The 17,257-nt window shown below is 26.2% G+C and overlaps 1 protein-coding gene across 1 annotated transcript; it reads right to left on the bottom strand.

Moving 5' to 3' along the window:
- Positions 1 to 8,476: 8,476 nt before the first annotated feature.
- On the bottom strand, positions 8,477 to 16,172 carry LOC145839285 (uncharacterized). The gene is made up of 12 exons (XM_082946884.1): positions 16,047 to 16,172; positions 15,663 to 15,819; positions 14,116 to 14,318; positions 13,444 to 13,503; positions 13,074 to 13,187; positions 12,116 to 12,264; positions 11,870 to 12,004; positions 11,308 to 11,485; positions 10,802 to 11,048; positions 9,744 to 9,888; positions 9,220 to 9,367; positions 8,477 to 8,658 (listed from the first exon to the last, which is right to left on the bottom strand). The coding sequence occupies exons 1-12, from the start codon at positions 16,170 to 16,172 to the stop codon at positions 8,569 to 8,571; spliced, it is 1,752 nt and encodes a 583-aa protein (XP_082803010.1). The 3' UTR covers positions 8,477 to 8,568.
- Between the last annotated feature and the right edge of the window lie 1,085 nt (positions 16,173 to 17,257).

Genomic DNA, 17,257 nt, shown 5'->3' with positions numbered 1-17,257 from the left:
TAAAATAATACCAACAAAAAATAGGGTAGGTGTCTAATTTGCACGAGCAGACAAATTTTCACGAGGGGAAAAAACGCACGAAGACAAATTTAAACGAAGACAAAATTGCACGACGGGCCACCTTTACAAGAGGGGAAATTTGCACGAGCAGACAATTTTGCACGAAGAAATTTTTTCACGGGTTGAATTTTTATTCATTTGTATATCTTTTTTTTTATAGAATTTATCTTTGTATTTTTCTATTATTTCCGTCTTTTTACTTATTATATGTTACTATTACTGTTACCCCTTACTCTTATCCTCGGTCAATAACTTATTTTTTTATTATTGATTTTTTTTTTACTATCAGTGTTACCCCTAACCCTTACCCTCGGTCGTTAGATTTCTTTTCACTTTTTAATTGATATATTATTATTTATTTGTTTTTATTTCAAAAATATTTTTATTTCTATGTTTTTAGCATTGGTATGTAAATGTCAATTGCACTGTTTGTTTTTTACAATATGTTATAATTATTACCAATTCGAAAGTCTAATTAAAGCTCAAACTACATAATAGTAGGATAACTAGTATGGCTAGCTCAACTAATTTAAGTTTCTCATTGAAAACTCAACATACTTTTAAGTTAAACGTACTAAATGTTTAAATAAACTATGTTACAACATAAAAACACAGAAGATATTTACATTTATTTTTTAGTCACACTTTATACTTTAATTTATTTCACGACTCTTCTCGTTTCGATTAAACAAGGTACAAACAAAGTAAGCAGCACAAACAATCAAGACTCCTGCCCCAATAGCAGCAAAGAAAACACTTCTGTCATCAGTTGTTCCAACACCAGTTTCACCAACGAGAGCGTCTGGTGATGCGCAAGGCTTGTTTTTCGGTTTGAAACAAATGTAATCAAACAACTCGGTCTCGCACCAAGTGTACTCTATATCAATATTGTTTGAATTCATAGGCCATAGCAGAGCCAATGGGCATCTGCCGTTCGCTAATTCATTGTATTGGTCATCTTTGTAAAACGAACCGTGTTTTTCCTCGTCAAACTCAACACCGTTTGTGAAAATCTTTTTGCTGTTATCATAAGTGACTTCTAGCCCTACCATGTATTGCCAAAAATCTCTGCCAGTAAGAATGTTTTCTTCATTTTCGGCGCTTAAAACTTCAATAATGGCGTCAAAATCTTCTTTTTCAGTTATAGGAGCCAATATTTGTCCGTGCTTGGCGCACTCTTTGTGAGCAGCAGTGTAGTTTACATTTCCATTGTAATAAACAGTAAAGGTGCCCGAAGGTCTTTCGATGTCTACGTAGTATTTAACCATTGTTACTACTTTGTAAAGCCTGCAACAAAACGTTTTAACAATTATAATGAAAACTTTATAAAGAAAATCTTGTCTTTCTTTCAATTATGTTGAAAAATAGTTTTATTTAATAATCAACTAAAAACTATTAAACATTTTATAAAAAATTGATTGTTGTATATTTTTGCTTGAAAACACTAAACAAGATCATTCCATCGAAAAAAAATAACATATCAGGCTCAAATCAAAATTCTGAACAATTTTGACTCTAAAGTTTGTATACTTAAATAAATGTTTATTATTGCGTTCTTGGTAAGTTACTTAACATAGAATAACTTTTTACTTTTAATTTACAACAAATGTTTATTAACTTACTTAACTTTAAATAAAATTAAAGTCAAATTAGCTTTCCTAAGTCATTACTAAAAAGTTTAAAAAAAAAATAATATTTTTTATAAAACCAAAGCTTATAATAACACAAAAAGTTTGGAAATGTTTAATATATAAAAAAATTTAAAAACCATCATTGTATAATTTAATAGTGTATTGCATAGTGTTTTTATTGGTTATAATCTCGTATAATTTTAAGTTATTCATTTATGCTAATCCTAATTTTAAAACTAAAATTACATTGTTTACAGTGTAGTTTATCTTTACTTAGCTTTAATAAGATTAAAAACAGTTATGGTAAACAAGTTCTTATATAACATTATTAACAATGGAAATTGTAGACGTTTTCATTCTTATTTAGAAATATCAATTTTAGTTTAATACTAAAACTTTCACTTTTCAAATTTGTTAAAGTAAAACCCTTCTGTAATTTAAATACTTAACATTATTTTTGTTGCTATTATTCAATGCTTAACGATAAATACAATCATACATTTTAATGATCTAAATCATTGTTTAGGTTGTAAGAAAGTACTAAAAAAATCTAAAAAAGTATGATTTTAACCATTTTTTTCTTTGATAAATTTTTATTTTATAGTATAACTTACATCATTGTTACTTACAAAATCAAAAGTAAAACTGATAACTTTTTATACAACACTATTTTATTTTTATTTTAAGTAAACGAACTACGAGTAATATTATTTTCAATTAAAACCTAGTTATATTTAAAAACTTTAAATGAGTAATCAATTTGGTTGTTCAGAAAAATATCTAAATATAATTTTAAAGTAGTAAATTTAGTCTCATAAAGCAAATATTTTAAACGTAGTGTTCAAAAAAATACGGAAAACTATCCAGAGTAAAGTGTATATAAGTTAAAAATATAATCGTTATTATATGTTTTAATGCTTTAGCAGAAATTTTTAAACAATCAGACAAAACTTACAACTTATTTCATTTTATAAAGTTTAAATTACAGCTCATTTCAATTGTATTGTAACTACTATCTGGGTATAAACCATCCTGGTATAAAAAGTTTAAGAGTTAAAACTATAAGAATTATTTTTAATCACTAAGTTCAAAAAAAAAGTAAACTAAAAGGTAGCAGTGATGAAGACTATAGTTATCCTGTGATAAAGCGGTAAAGTATGTTAGACTTAATTAAAATTAATTTTGTTTGATTTTTAGTAAGAAATTATTCAGGATGGAAAATAGTTTTGAAACGTGTCGGCATTATACTACTAATTTACAAATAAAATGTTTTATTTGTAATGTCAATTCCTGCTAAAAATAATGAGTACCATTAATGTACAATTAGTTACACAAAACAAACTCATCAGTCTATTTCAAAATTTCTAAAGTGTTTCGTAAAGTATTAATATATCAAAAAAAAAAATTTAATAAAGATATTTTTAGATATTTATATCAATACATATTTTTATTTTACTAACATGTAATAAGTAACAAAGCTAACAAAATACTTTTTAATTATATACTTCTTTTTTTACTATTTTGTGTAAAAACTGTTATAAATATTACATGCAAAACTTTTGTACCGTTAATATGAAGGAACAAATTAATATCTAAATACAGACAGCTAATTTAGTAGAATATTGTGTCTAACTATTAAACTAATACAATGTGATTACTCAAATTATAAAAAACAGTATAAATTAATTACTTTTTTTACAAAAACTTCAACAAGTACTATTGTTCATTCTGTAACTTTTTTTTCTGTAGTAAATTTAAATAAATTACCTTTATAGTTGCTCTTTTAAAAACATAAAAAAAACTATTTTAGTTAGACTGTTCAACAATCAAAAAAATGTAGTACTAAATTGTTTATTTTCAAAATACACATCTTTTTACGAAATTTGTGTAGAACTTTAATTAATGAAGAGTAACTTTTGCAATCTAATAATAATAATAATCTAATAACTTAATATCTAAAGTTAAAAACAAATGCCGTTTTGAAATTTCTTGTTTGATGAAAAATGGTTGACTTATATTTTCATAATAGTTCCTAGAATTTCGAGCCAGGTTCTGAAAAGTTTTGACAAGAGGTGCTTATTTCAAAAAACTATTGTTTTGGAATATATGATTGGAAATTAATAGCTTTGGAATCGTTTGAATATTTTAATTATAAAAAATTGAGTTTTTTTGGTTTGTACCTTGTATAAGTTTTATGCTTATTTTAACAATGTAATTTGTTTTTTTATTTTTATGTTAGTTTCTTTCAGTTTAAGTGGTATTGGTTTTAATTGCCTAGGTCCTTCGTTTGACAATAAACTAAAATAATAATAAAAAAACATGATTATTGACAATCCGATAAATGCTACTTTAAAGTAGTGTAAAGACCATATTTGCAATAAGTGAGGCAAATTTAAAGTACGTTCGAATTTAATAGACTTAAAAACAAGGCATTTTTAAAACTTTTACTATAAAAACTTTACTGAATAATGTTTAAAAAAATGTAAACTTATTTAACAATTACAACGAAGATATCATATGCTGCTTTTTACTTTAAAAAATTTTCTAATAACTTTTTTGTTACAATGTAAATATTAAGATAACTGCATGTAGATTAAGAAATTGTTTTCTTTTTTTATGTATTTTTCTGCTAAAACTAACAACATCTGTGTTTTTTTTTTCAAAACACGAGAATATTTATACTCCAGCTATAAAAGCTTTTATTTAAAATCGAACCTTTTAATCTACAAACTTAATAATAATGAATGTATTTATAAAGTAACTAAATACATTGATCTACTTTTTTCTACTAAAATTTTTAACAACAAACGGGCCAAAAATAAACCTTATATATTTAAAGTAGTTTAGTTTAGAGTAGGTAGATGTTTACTAAAGAAGCAACTATCATATCAACTGCTTTAAAATAATTAGTATGCTTAGTTTTTCTAACTTAAACTTACCTAACTTTTTATAACAGTTAATTAAATGTAAATTACTTCGGTTATTACGTAAGTACGTACAATAACTTGCAAAATCATACTTATAGTCCAAAAGCTCTAGTACAGGGGTCAACAAACTGCGGCCAACAAAGAAAATGTTTGCGGCTTGTGGTGTACCTTTTAGCTAAAAACAATGGTTCAAAAAAGTTGTTGAAAACTTACAATTAAGATCTTAATTTAACAATTACTCTTCAATAGTGCTTACTCTATTACATATTTGGTTTAAGCTATTTATAGGTATTACTGTAGTTTACTAGCAGTTTTACAACTACGGCCCGCAGAAAAATCTTATCTGTATATTAAAAAAAGCTGCCCGCAATTTTGAAACAATGCCGACCTCTACTCCAGTAACTTATTTCGTTCATTCAAGTTAGAAAACATTTTTTTATTATACTTTCCAGTTTGTAATCGCACATAATAAACTCTCGATACAAAGACATACTGACTTAAAAATTTTAAACCTATTTTTTAATGGTTATATTTAATTATGTATGCATCAAAGTAGTTTGCTTTAAACATTTTTTTGTGTTTTTCCTAATATATCTGGTCAAAACTATACAGTTATATAGTTACAGTCAAATTTCTAATATTTTCTTCTACAACAATGCTAAAACTTTAATTTCAATATTATGTGTAACATTTGGCTGGTACTAGAGTTTATTCCTCTGTCCTGGACAAGGCGTCAAAAGGTATCCCGGGTGTACGACTTTATAATGAAAAGGTTCTTTCTGCACCAAGTCCTAAAACCAAACATTTTCAACATTTTTTTGTCGTTCAAAAAACATAATACTTCTATACTTACATGCATTAAACCTTTGATCCTTCACAAAGCTTTTAAATATTGTTATTTTTAACATAAATCGATTTATCCATGCTTTTATAATTTAGCTTGAACAGCTTTAATGACTTCGAAAATTGCAGATTTTTTTTACTTTAACTTAATTCAAATAAAAATAGTCCTACAACTTCTCTACTTAATGAGAATTTTAAAAATATTTTCTTATAAAAATCTGAAATTAATGAAACTACTCCTACACCTAATACCTTTTTTCAAGCCTAGCTCAATTTTTAACGCTACAAACTTGTACAATATGAAAAAGATTAAGTTTAATCTCCTTGCTATTTTAGAAAAGCAGAAAAAAAGTTGGAAACCATCATACAGTGTCTAAAACTACAACTTATGTAATACTGTTTAGCAAAAAAAAAAACTTTTGTGGTTTCAATACTAATCAATTAATTACTTCTTGTAACTAATTGACTTCATAAAATTGCAAGTTCTTAGTAAAACATGTCAACCAAGTACAAAAAATATTCATAAAAATATTATCTCTCATCACAGCAAAACAGAAGCTCTGGAGTCAATACAAGGACTTAACTTGACCTGTTCAAAAGTTTTCGTCTCAAAGGAAGTTATCATTTTGGCTCCAATGAATACGGATCGCATTAGTTTTGGTAAAGTCTCGTTTACTTACCTACTGGAATAAACGGAAGCGGTAACTCAGGTAGAAGTTTTTGACATTAGTGAGAACACTTGGTCAAATGTTGTCAATTGATGAGATAAGAATACTATTATCAAAATCCTTTTTTTTTTTGTTTTTCATCAAACAATTAGATTAGTATTATACCATTTATATAGTTTTTGATAATAATTAAAAGTTGTCTAAGTTCAAAATCATGAACGGACTTGTTACAATAATTTGTCAAACTTTGGTTTTATTTTCAACGTTTATTAGACACTTCATAACATTCGTTTCCTTAATTAATTTTTAAATGTACTAAATGGCTTTTATACTAGAACATTGAGGTAATTTATATAAGAAAGCCCATAAAAATTAAGTTACTTTAATTCTCAAGTAAGTTCATATCAATACTTTGTAAAACTTAAATTGCTATACACATGGGACAATATAACTTAAACATGATTAAAAACTTTATTAAAGTGTACTTATACAACCTTAACTTATTTATTATTTTTAAACAGTAACAAATTTTTTTTTTGATGAAAGTTAGTCTTTAAAATTCAAAATGTTGACAATAAATAAGTGTATCTGAAATTAATAATTAGTAAAAATATGAAATTTTCCTATTGAAATCAAGTCTAAAGATATTTATCTTTAAAGATGTCAAATACAAGCATTTGTTTTAATACTTGCAGATTAAAAAGTAAACAAAGAAATTAGGCTTTATTGATATTACAAGCAGTAAACATTAATAAACTTTATTTTAATTTTTTGTTTATCTAAATATCAAAAGTTTTAGAGTCATGTAGTATAAACAAAGATTAAAGTTAAAAGATCGTTGTTTGCAACTTATTTTTTAATTCTAAACACATACGAATACAAGAAACTGAATGTCACTAAGCAGAAAAACAAGTACTAAAATTATTTGCTAAGTAAAGTGAGAAAATAACGGTATAAATAACTGACATTGTTATATGCAGTTTCATATTTTATTTTTGCTTGAAAAGGTCGCTATCTCTTGCCACCGAAACCGGTCGCGAATAAAATATACAATTTACATAAATCTATTTAAATAAGCTTTTTACATCCCAGTAAATTGAGCATTCTTTTTTAGTAAAGGCAAATAACTATACAATAAGTAAAGTGAGAAAAATAAAACAACCAAAGATTAAAACGTTACTAGGCTGAAACAAATAAAAAATATTATTAAAATTTCAAGCATTTAAAAGTTTTAGTAGTTCTAATTTATTGTTAATGATTAAATAGCAGCATTTTTAATTGTTAGAATTTGAAGTGAAAGAGTGCTATGTTACAAATAGATAAGTACAAATGGTAAGGTCAAAAAACAGCAAGGTCAAATTAAGTTATGTCAAGATTTAAATGATGTTTGTGTAATAGAAAATGTATCTTCATACTTTTTACAGAAAACTTCATTAGCCTCTTACTAATCTTTTGTTATGGCTAATTTATTTTTCTTGATGTAGAAAAAGGATTGGCCAAAGCTAAAATTTTCAGATTTAAAAAGTAATAGAGCTGTTGTAAAGTTGCTTTCTTCTTAAAACTAAACATAGGGACGTAACTTAGTAGGTTACTGTAATACAGCAGCAACTTAAAAGCTTTTATATTGAGTATTTTTATTTTTAGCTTAGAAGATACTGCGTACAGTAAATTTTGTTTTACACCTTATTATTAATTCTGGTCAAAAGCTTTTTAGTGTTACAGCAAAGAAATAATTTTTTATAAAAACAAATTTAAAAATTAAGTGTTTGTGGTTTTATTATCAAGCTTATCCTTATTTGTTTTTGAAATATGATAAATAAATTTCAACTTTTAAATTGAAAATACTCTTTTAAAAGTTCAACAGATTTCCGTATAAAGTTTTTTAAACATTTCGATCTGTACTTTAAAAAAAATTTTATTCCGAAAAATTTCATATATGTCTTATTAATTGAAAGTACTTTAAAAGCTTAATTTGATTTTTTTTAATAAAAATGTATATCTAGTATTTTTTTACAAACTACAAAATAACAGAAAAAACAGAAACGATTGAGTTTTTTTTCATGCCATTAACATCTTGAAACGGTTCAACTGGTTATAAACTAGGAAATTTTTAAGTTGTAAACATACAAATATTTAAAACGTAAAAAGATATAATTTTATAAAAAAAAAGTTATTTGTTTTACATTATTTCTAAAATAACACAGTAAAAATAAAAAACCAAGTTTTTCAAACTAACACTTAACTAAAAAAATTAACTACTTAAAAGGTATAAATAAGTAATAATAAAAACTTAGTTTTTGGGAAAAATATTTTTAAAAAGAAGTATGAATTTTATTTTTTAGCACTTTAAAAATAACTTGAATGTTTGAACTTCAAACAGGTATAATTTCTTAACCATATTTTTTTTTTTAATTTAAACAAAACTTGTAATGTCAAATTTTATTTAAAATTAAGTTCTTTGTCGAGCCATGAATACTTTTCTTCTATGAGCTCAGGATTAGATTTTAAGTAGTTCTTTTTTTGCTCAACCTAAAACAATTGATAAAAAAACTTTGTAAATTAAGAGAATATATTACACCATAAGTAGTTAATTTAGAACCATTAAGTAATCATTTTTCCTTATATTAGATACGATTAAAAATATAATTTTTTAACAGATTAATAAATCATTAATTACACCGATTCAAGTTTTAAGTTTTTTTTTTTATAACTATTCAACATTTTGATTAAACAAAAATTTCAGTATGTTTTCAAAGTTAGTAACTTGACTAAAACTGTTTAGGACAGTTTTTATAAAAAAATCATTTCAACTGACGCCCGTGTTTCAATAAACACACGAACAAAAATTTACCTAAATCTGTAAAAAAAAACCTTTTATATAATAAGTTTCATTACATTGACAATTACTTTTAAAAATAAAGACTATTTTAATAGATCATGAGTTAATTTTAAATAACTAAGTAATTTTCAATATATAAAATAACAATTTACTTAATAAAAAGGTATGAGTAACTTGCTAAAAAAATCTTTTTTAACAACTTCATAAAAAAATTATTATCTTTCAAAAAACAACTAAAACAGGCAACTTACCTTATTCAAGATTGACTTGATAGACTTTTCGAGCGAGTTATAGTTTGCTTTCAAATTGTTCAAACCGTCACTAGTTGATGGTTCAGCTAACTTAATATCGAACTTGCTATCATCGCTTTCGCTACACAAATTGTCCAGAACGTTCTTACTGTAGAGTTTGAAGAAACAACTTGGAATTTTGTTTTAAATTCAAAATAATTCGTGAACTTACTTATTTTAAAACTTTAATCACACATTTTTTAAGAAAAATTTAAAACATTTTAACAAAACCGATTTGGCTTAACTTATCTGCCAAATACCTACTTTATAATATTACTTTTATTATTTTTTATGTTTCAAAAACTTAAGTTTAAAAAGCTTAAAGTTAAAACTAAAAACAAGATAACCATAACAGATAAAACTATAAAACCATTAACTGTACAACTCATATTCATACAAACCCTTTTTAAAACTTAAACTTTCTTTTAAGATAAACTTCCACAGATCAAGTTTCTGTTAAAATTTTAAAATAAACGAAAACTAACAAGGAAGAGTAGGAATCATGGGACAGATTGTACTTGCCAAGTTTCTGCTTGAACTTTTCGCTGCTTTCGCACAAGTGCACTGCGGCCTGCTCGGCGGATGAATATCTACGAAACGGCTCCTTACCGGCGCTACTTTCTTCCGGTACTGCAATTTTTTTTGCTTTTCATGTTTGTGAAAACTAAATCTACTTTTTTTCTAAATTTGATTTCAAACATAAAAAAGCAATAACATCATAAAATATTACAGGTATCACCTGTAACTTATGGCCGAATTAAAACAAAATATAAATTATTAATTTGCTTTTACAAAAAGTATAGACTCTAAGACTATTTAGTAAAAGATTTTCAAATATTTTGTAAACGTCTAAACCAGGGGACGGCAGTTCATTGTAATTATCATGCCAACTTTCCAAAAAAAAAATTTCGCTTAGGCCGCTTTAATATAAAAACATATTCGAAATTATTTTAAAATAATTGCAGTAATCAATAGAAAAATACTATTTGAACCAAAAATATGATAAAATAAGGAATAATACAGCATTAGCAAAAAATATTAATTTATTTAAGTGTCTGATTGTAAGTTTTTACTACAATAAATTTTACTTTTTAAGCTTTTAAGCAGTTTACCTACCCCTGGTCTAAACTTAGAACGTGATGTTGCCCATTTTAGGAACAACTGGTTTAATTTACCATAAACAACACTTTCTTAATGGGCAGCAAATATTATAAATTGTAACAAATTACTTTTTTAAGTCATTTGTTAAACGAAAAAAAAAATAAGTCAATAATCTAATAAATAACCTTTCACAACAGCCCTTTAAAAGTTTTTAAGAAAAAAATAACTAAAAGTAAAATTCTTACATAAAAAAAAAAGAATCATTAGTATACAATTTTTTTAATCATATAATTAACAACAACTTTAACAGCTAATGACATAGATCTATTAATAAAACAAAAGCAGCTTTAAACAAATGGTAAAAAACTATTAGTTTTTTAAGTAAACATATATGTTTAAAAGACTGCTGAAGAAAAAATCTGCAAACAAAACAAAAACATACCCAAGCTGTCGTGAATGTTGGCAACGCAGACGTCCTCGTTCGAAACGAGGTCTCCGCTCGCATCGTTCAAGTCGGGCAGCTTCCTCAACAAGTCGTTCTGCCGCTCCAAATCCACGGTGTCCTCGTGCAGCAGTTCCACCAGCTTGTTGATGGTCGAACACCTGCTTTCCAACTGGCTCTTCTCCGTTTCTATCAGCAGCCAGGTGAGGTAGTAGCAAGCGAACTGCTCCACAAGAAACTTCTTCACCTGGTAAGTATTTTTGATAAACATTTATGACTAGATCTGTTTCAATTAATTCATGAAAAGTTCCCTTATTTTAGGCTAGTTTAAGATAAAGTTAGATACACTAAATCAGTAAATTTAATTTGTCATTAAAGTATAATTCAAATTAGCTATACTAAAAGTAAATGTCAAGCGCTAAAATAATACGTAGGTTACGTAGTTTATAACTCCAAACTTAGTACTTAGACAACAGTAATTTCTCAAAAATTAAGTTACAACTCACTTGCGCCTGCTTGCGGTGAAAATTTTGAAGTTTGTGCAGCTGCTGCCTGTACTCCCCTCCCATCACCTCCTCTCTCTCCAGCTTCAACCCCACGTTCAGAATTCCCTCCAACCTCCGCATCTCCTCCCCGATCAGCTCCTTCTTTTTCAAAATGTCCATTTCCAGCTGCTCGACCGCCCTGTTTGTTTGTTCAGATTTTTCACTGAATGTTGAATACAAAGTGATTATGATAAAATATTGAAGGCCATGAAGGAGAAAATGAAGGGGTTAAATCATTTAGTTTAGCTGTTACTACTCTGGCTGAACACTAACTGAAAAATGATTATGCAATCTTCAATTGTTATCTAAAGTGTCCCACCTCTTTTTCTATTTTCCATATATTTTAGTGAAGTGAATTTTAATTATTCTTAAGATGATTAATCACCATGATTTCAGCTTTTCAAGTCAATTGAAGAATTTTTAAATATAATGTTTTTAATGAATTTAAAAAAAATATTTTAATTAAAGCTTGTTTTGATATTTAGCATTTGTTATTTTTAGTAAACAACCAAACGAAACAAACGTTTGCTCGCCTTCAATGGAAGAGTAGAAGTCGGAGGGTTGAAACTCATCGAAGTGTTCCAATTTTTTTATTATCGCGCTGTTCGCTGCAGACTTACAACGAGTGGTTATGAGCTTCAATTTTCTTGGTATGTAGCTAAAAATTAAAATAAATTCAATTCAAAATATATGCTACAACTCTATAAAAATAATTATTTATGATAAAATAAACCGAAAATTGATTTAATTTGTGTATTATGAAACAAACCCAAGTATAGATACCATGACGCTTTTCAACAGCTCATGCTTATTTTTGTTTTCGTCATTTGAAGGATCGTAGTTTCCTTCCTTGTTATAAAACGAAAGAGGAGTAACATTCATGTTTTCCTTGTCTTCATTCACAACTGTATTGTTGAACTAGAAACATGTATATATTTAGTTAATTTAGAAAACCATTCTCCTTTAATTTCAGTTATAGAGTTTAGTTATTTCCAGGTTTTATAAAGTAAACAGTGTTTTGCTCAATAAGCACATCAATACTTGAAGTAAATTCTGAAAATACACATTTAAAATTCACGGAAAAAAGCTAAAATACTGGTATGTAAACAAAAACAAAAGTTAGCAAAAACAAATTTTCTTTTAAAAACAAAAAATAAACTAAAATTGCTATGTTAAGGTTAATATTAATTGAAATATTTAGTAATGAATGGTGAGATCATTACTTTTAAATTTGTATTGTATTGATTCTCCTTTTAGACCTTTAAGTTACGATTCACCATTCATTACTAAATAAGTCAATTAAGTTTAACCTTAAGATAGCAACTTTAGTTTTTTTTTTCAAGTTTAATTTTGTTTTTGTTCACAAACCAGTATTTCAACCTTTTTCTACGACTTTTAATTATATCTTTTCAGAATTTAGTTCAAATACTGAGGAGCTCATTGAGCGAAACACCGTTTACTTAATAAAACTAAAAAACAATTGTATTGATTTTTCTTTTAGAAGAAGATATCTTTGTTAACTGTTTTTTCAAAACATCAAAACATGTAATCTTAATTTCAGTTATCTACGTAGCCTTGTAAACTTAAATTATGCTTTTATTGTTGCTAGAAGAGAAAGATTTCAAAAAGAAACTACATGATAATCAAACTTAACTAACAAAGTCAGCAGTTTATAATTAAATATGTTTTGTGGTAGATTAATTTGGTCTTAGTTTATAAAATACAACCTTTTCAGATTCGTGTTTCAACACATCGGTGTGCACAGAAAGATTTTTTTCTTCTGACTCAATGATTTTATCCAATGATGCGCTTATAAATGAACATGCATCTTTGTCTTCCCCCTGAAAAATACATTTATACCAGGCTAAACAAAACACTTTTGTTTTCTATTATTTTATTATTTACTGTATTACAAAAATTATGTTTATTGTTTAGAAGTGTTATGTAAAAAAGGATTTTTTTAAGTAAATAACCTTAACTGTATAAACTTATTCCTTTATAAGCTTTTTTTACAAAACTCAAAGATAACTGCCTATTTTTTAGTTATAAGTATTATAATATTGCTTTTTAATATTTATCACAACTTTTTTTACTAGCCTGCCAATTGTCATTATCTTCAGAAAATTCTTCATGCAATTCTTGGAACATTTTTGAAAACTGTATAAGTATTATTGAGTTATATGGTTTTTAGTAACAACAAAAGCTATAAGTTACATAAGCAATTTTATAAATACTATTCATAAAGATTTTTGATAGTTGAATATTCAAACAAAAGAAAAATTCCTTGAAATAAAACATAAATAACTTTAAAATTAACAGACTATACTAATTTAACTGAAAGATACGTTGTTAGTTTTTAAAACTTAAGTATTCTTAAAGTGTTGTTAAATTAAATTTCTATAATGATTTCGTTTTACATAAGTTGAAGTTTTTGATATGCTAAAAAAAATTTTCCAAAATCAAAACTTTTATTTTGAATTCAAGAGCAGCGGTTCTGAGAATTTACAAAACAGTGCATATAAAATCAATCAAATAACAAATTTAGTGCACACTAGCTTTATTATGCAGGTAAATATAAGCAATACTTTTTTGTAGTTATAATGGGTTGTAGGTTTATTATTATGATTTCATATCTAAACAACATTTACATGATAAACAGTGTTTAAGGTGAAGTGTAATTTACAATTCTGTTGTTGTCTTACAAAACAATACTAATAAAACAACTGATGATTCATAGACACCGTATTGATACATAATTAAAAAACTGACATCATAGTTTGCAGATTGAAAGTTTGCTTCGAGGTTGCTCATTTCGTCTTTCTTGTTGAGCAGAATAAACTCAAGACTCTGCTGTTCCTTTCTACTGTTTTCCAATTCATTGTTGAGGAATTCGACTTGGTATGAAAGCTTGTGGTTTGCTGATTTTGACTCCTTCAAACGCTCCTCAGCTTGGAGTATTTGCTCCTCAATTTCTAAAATAATTATACAAATATATTGATTTGGAAAACCCTTTAAGTACATGAAAGTTAAGGCTAATTAAGTTTAAGTAAGTCTTAATTCTTGAACTAAATATAAAGGAAACTGTCGTTTTTAATTAATAGTATGAAAATAATCAGGGTGGCCACTGCTTTAAGAGATTTCTTACAGGTTTTTGAAAGTACCCTTTTTTTTATTCTATGGTAATTTAAAGTTAAGTTAAGCGTAAAAAAACTGTGTTAAATAGCATGACAAAATTGAAATAATACTGTAAAGCTACTTTGAATTTGTTTTTTAACAAAAAATAAATGTTGAAGACAAAATATTTTTATCTATATGATAGAATTTTTATGCCAAATCAAAATTTTACTACTTAATATGTAGAAACTGTTTAAAATTTCAGGTTTTTCAAGGCTTTTTTAGCCTAAGTTGTCAATTTATAGGTTTTTCCTCAGTTCCAAGTTTAGTGGCCACGCTTATACAATATATAAAATTGAACTAGCACTAATTAGTACTTACATTACCCTCCAAAATAATTAATGAACTGAGACTCTTTATGTTTCGCTTTGTTGTAAAATATTTCTAGATAGGGCTAATATAAATTATTTACTTATAACTTTTGTGCTATTCAAATGCTTTTTACTTTGTTTTAAAATATATTTTCTTTAATTTTTTTAACTACTATATTAAAATTTTCTGTAGAAGTTTTTTAGCCATAATACTTCGAAAACACACTAATACAAATTTTGTTATCCTTTAGTTTAGTTATTTTCAATGTACTTAGTAGTTGATATAAGAATTTAAAACCATAAAGAAGTTTTTAGGAATTGTTCTTACGAAAAGCTACTAAAATAATAAAGAGTATTTAAAACAATAGAAAAATATTGGTCTAACTAAAACAATATGATTAAAAATAAATTAGTAAAAACTGTTTAAAACCCGCATTAAAATTTATAAAAACATATTTTGAATTTACGTTTGTTAAAAGTCCTTATACTATAAGTTATTAGACCAGACCAGGTGGGTGTCAAATATGCTTTTGCACAAGAATCACTTATGCACGAAGAGACTTTTGTACATGTTGTTTTTTTTTTCTTTATTAACTTTGTCATCACTGTTACCTTCTAACCACTTACTCTCGGTCAGTAGCTTTTTTTTTTAACCAATTCATTCTAAGTTTTTTTTACTCTTGTGCAAAAATACCATTCATGTTAAAATAACTCTTGGTCTTCATGCAAAAATGTCCCTTTGTGCAAAAGTGAAACTTGATGCAAAAGTATCTCTATGCAAAAAAAGTCCCTTTCTGCATATTTGACCCGTCCCCTACTAAACCAACCAACCTTTTAGTGAGAGATCAACTTTATCAATTTCATCTGGGAGAGATTTTACAGAACTTGATTGAACCACCTGTTGTTTTTGCAATTCTTCATCACTGACTATACTTTTGTTTGTAATGGTAGACTGCAGCTCATGAAGAACATTTAAAAAAGTTTTGTCCTAAAATAAACAGAGTGTATAATTTTCTTTAATGAATAAATGCTTATTATTTAAATTAAGAATAACAAACATTTTACACTCTATTATCTAAAACACTGTGTTTATTTTTTATTTAGATTCAGTTCATCAAGCTCTAAAAAATAATAAAAAAAGATATATTACTTCAAAATACTTATTTTTCTGTAAGGACTTATTTGTCAAGAATTTAATACACAAGTTTTACAAACTTCTGTTGCCATCATGAGATCCGATTTTAAATCTCTTTTGTTTCCTCCTTTATAATTAGTTGACTTCAGGAGCTTTAAGATTCCAGATATGGTTTCATTTTGCTTCCGCCTCTGTTCTGTAGCCATTTCTAACGGGGTGTCTTAACTGGGCAAACTTTTTTTTAAAACTAAGAATTATTAATTATTAAATTTTTAATTAAGTTTAAATCAATCAAAAATCTGCTTAATGTTACTTGATACTCAAAGTATTTTTTAATGAAATTGGGAAAATGATGAAAAGTGATAAAATATATACAATGCAACGTTTCTAAATAAGTTTGTAAACAATTACAGAAAATCTAAATTTGCAAGAGGTTATTTAGAATTACTTGAGTTGTTTATAAAACACAAAAACTTTTTTTTTATACGCAGTTGCAAAGTAATTTACGCTATTTATGTAAGCGTCTATTTGTCAAAGTTTTAATATAAACATTTTTCTCTGCTAACTTTTTAAAAACATCTTTTTTTTCTGGAAAAGTACTACAATGGCTTACTTTTTAGAATTTATCAAATGCAAGGCTTTCAATCTCGTAAAACAAAACTAGACAAAATGAAAATTATGACTTTTTACTTACTTAATAAGTTTTACTTATAACTTATAACTATATCAATACTTTTTTTTTAATTAGATTAGTAGTTAAGTGCATAAGGGGGATAAAACACTTTTTCGAAAATTAATCTTATTTTATACAGTTTTTACTAAGCTACAAGATGCTTTTTACAGATTATAAAAATTCAAAATAAATTTTTGAGATATAACGGGTCAAAGTCGGAGGCAACAATAGGATCCTTATGGGAGACGCAAACTAAAACAACAAGATAGACTATTTCACTAAAAATCTATCTTCTCCTATGTTTTTTGAGATAACTACCTCAAAATTTCAGGAAGTGTTCCTTGATATATTTAGAAAATTATGTCAGAAAGAATTTCTTTTAATTAAAAAATAAAATTTTATATAAAAAATAAACAAAACAAAAGTTTTTTTTGTTTTTTGTTATAAAACTTTTATTTTAAATTTTTTTAAATTTTGTTGCGACAGAATTTTCTAAATATATCAAGGAACTCTTCCTGAAAACTTGAGGTAGTTATCTCAAAAAACGTAGGAGAAGATAGATTTTTAGGGACTTCTAGTTATTTGTTGTTTTAGTTTGCGCCTCCCATAAGATCTTAT

This window comes from Thalia democratica, chromosome 1, assembly GCF_965202585.1.
Source record: "Thalia democratica chromosome 1, ktThaDemo2.hap1.1, whole genome shotgun sequence".
NCBI classification, from domain to species: Eukaryota; Metazoa; Chordata; class Thaliacea; order Salpida; family Salpidae; genus Thalia; species Thalia democratica.
The sequence above is the reverse complement of the archived record's forward strand: the minus strand, read 5'-3'. Positions and strand labels throughout refer to the sequence as shown.

Coding starts and splice junctions, on each gene's coding strand:
- LOC145839285 (XM_082946884.1), bottom strand. CDS start 16,172: ATGGCTACAGAACAGAGGCGGAAGCAAAATGAAACCATATCTGGAATC. Junction 15,820..16,046: donor ATCTCATGATGGCAACAGAA/GTTTGTAAAACT, acceptor TGTTTATTTTAG/GACAAAACTTTTTTAAATGT. Junction 9,889..10,801: donor CAACATTCACGACAGCTTGG/GTATGTTTTTGT, acceptor AAAAAATTGCAG/TACCGGAAGAAAGTAGCGCC.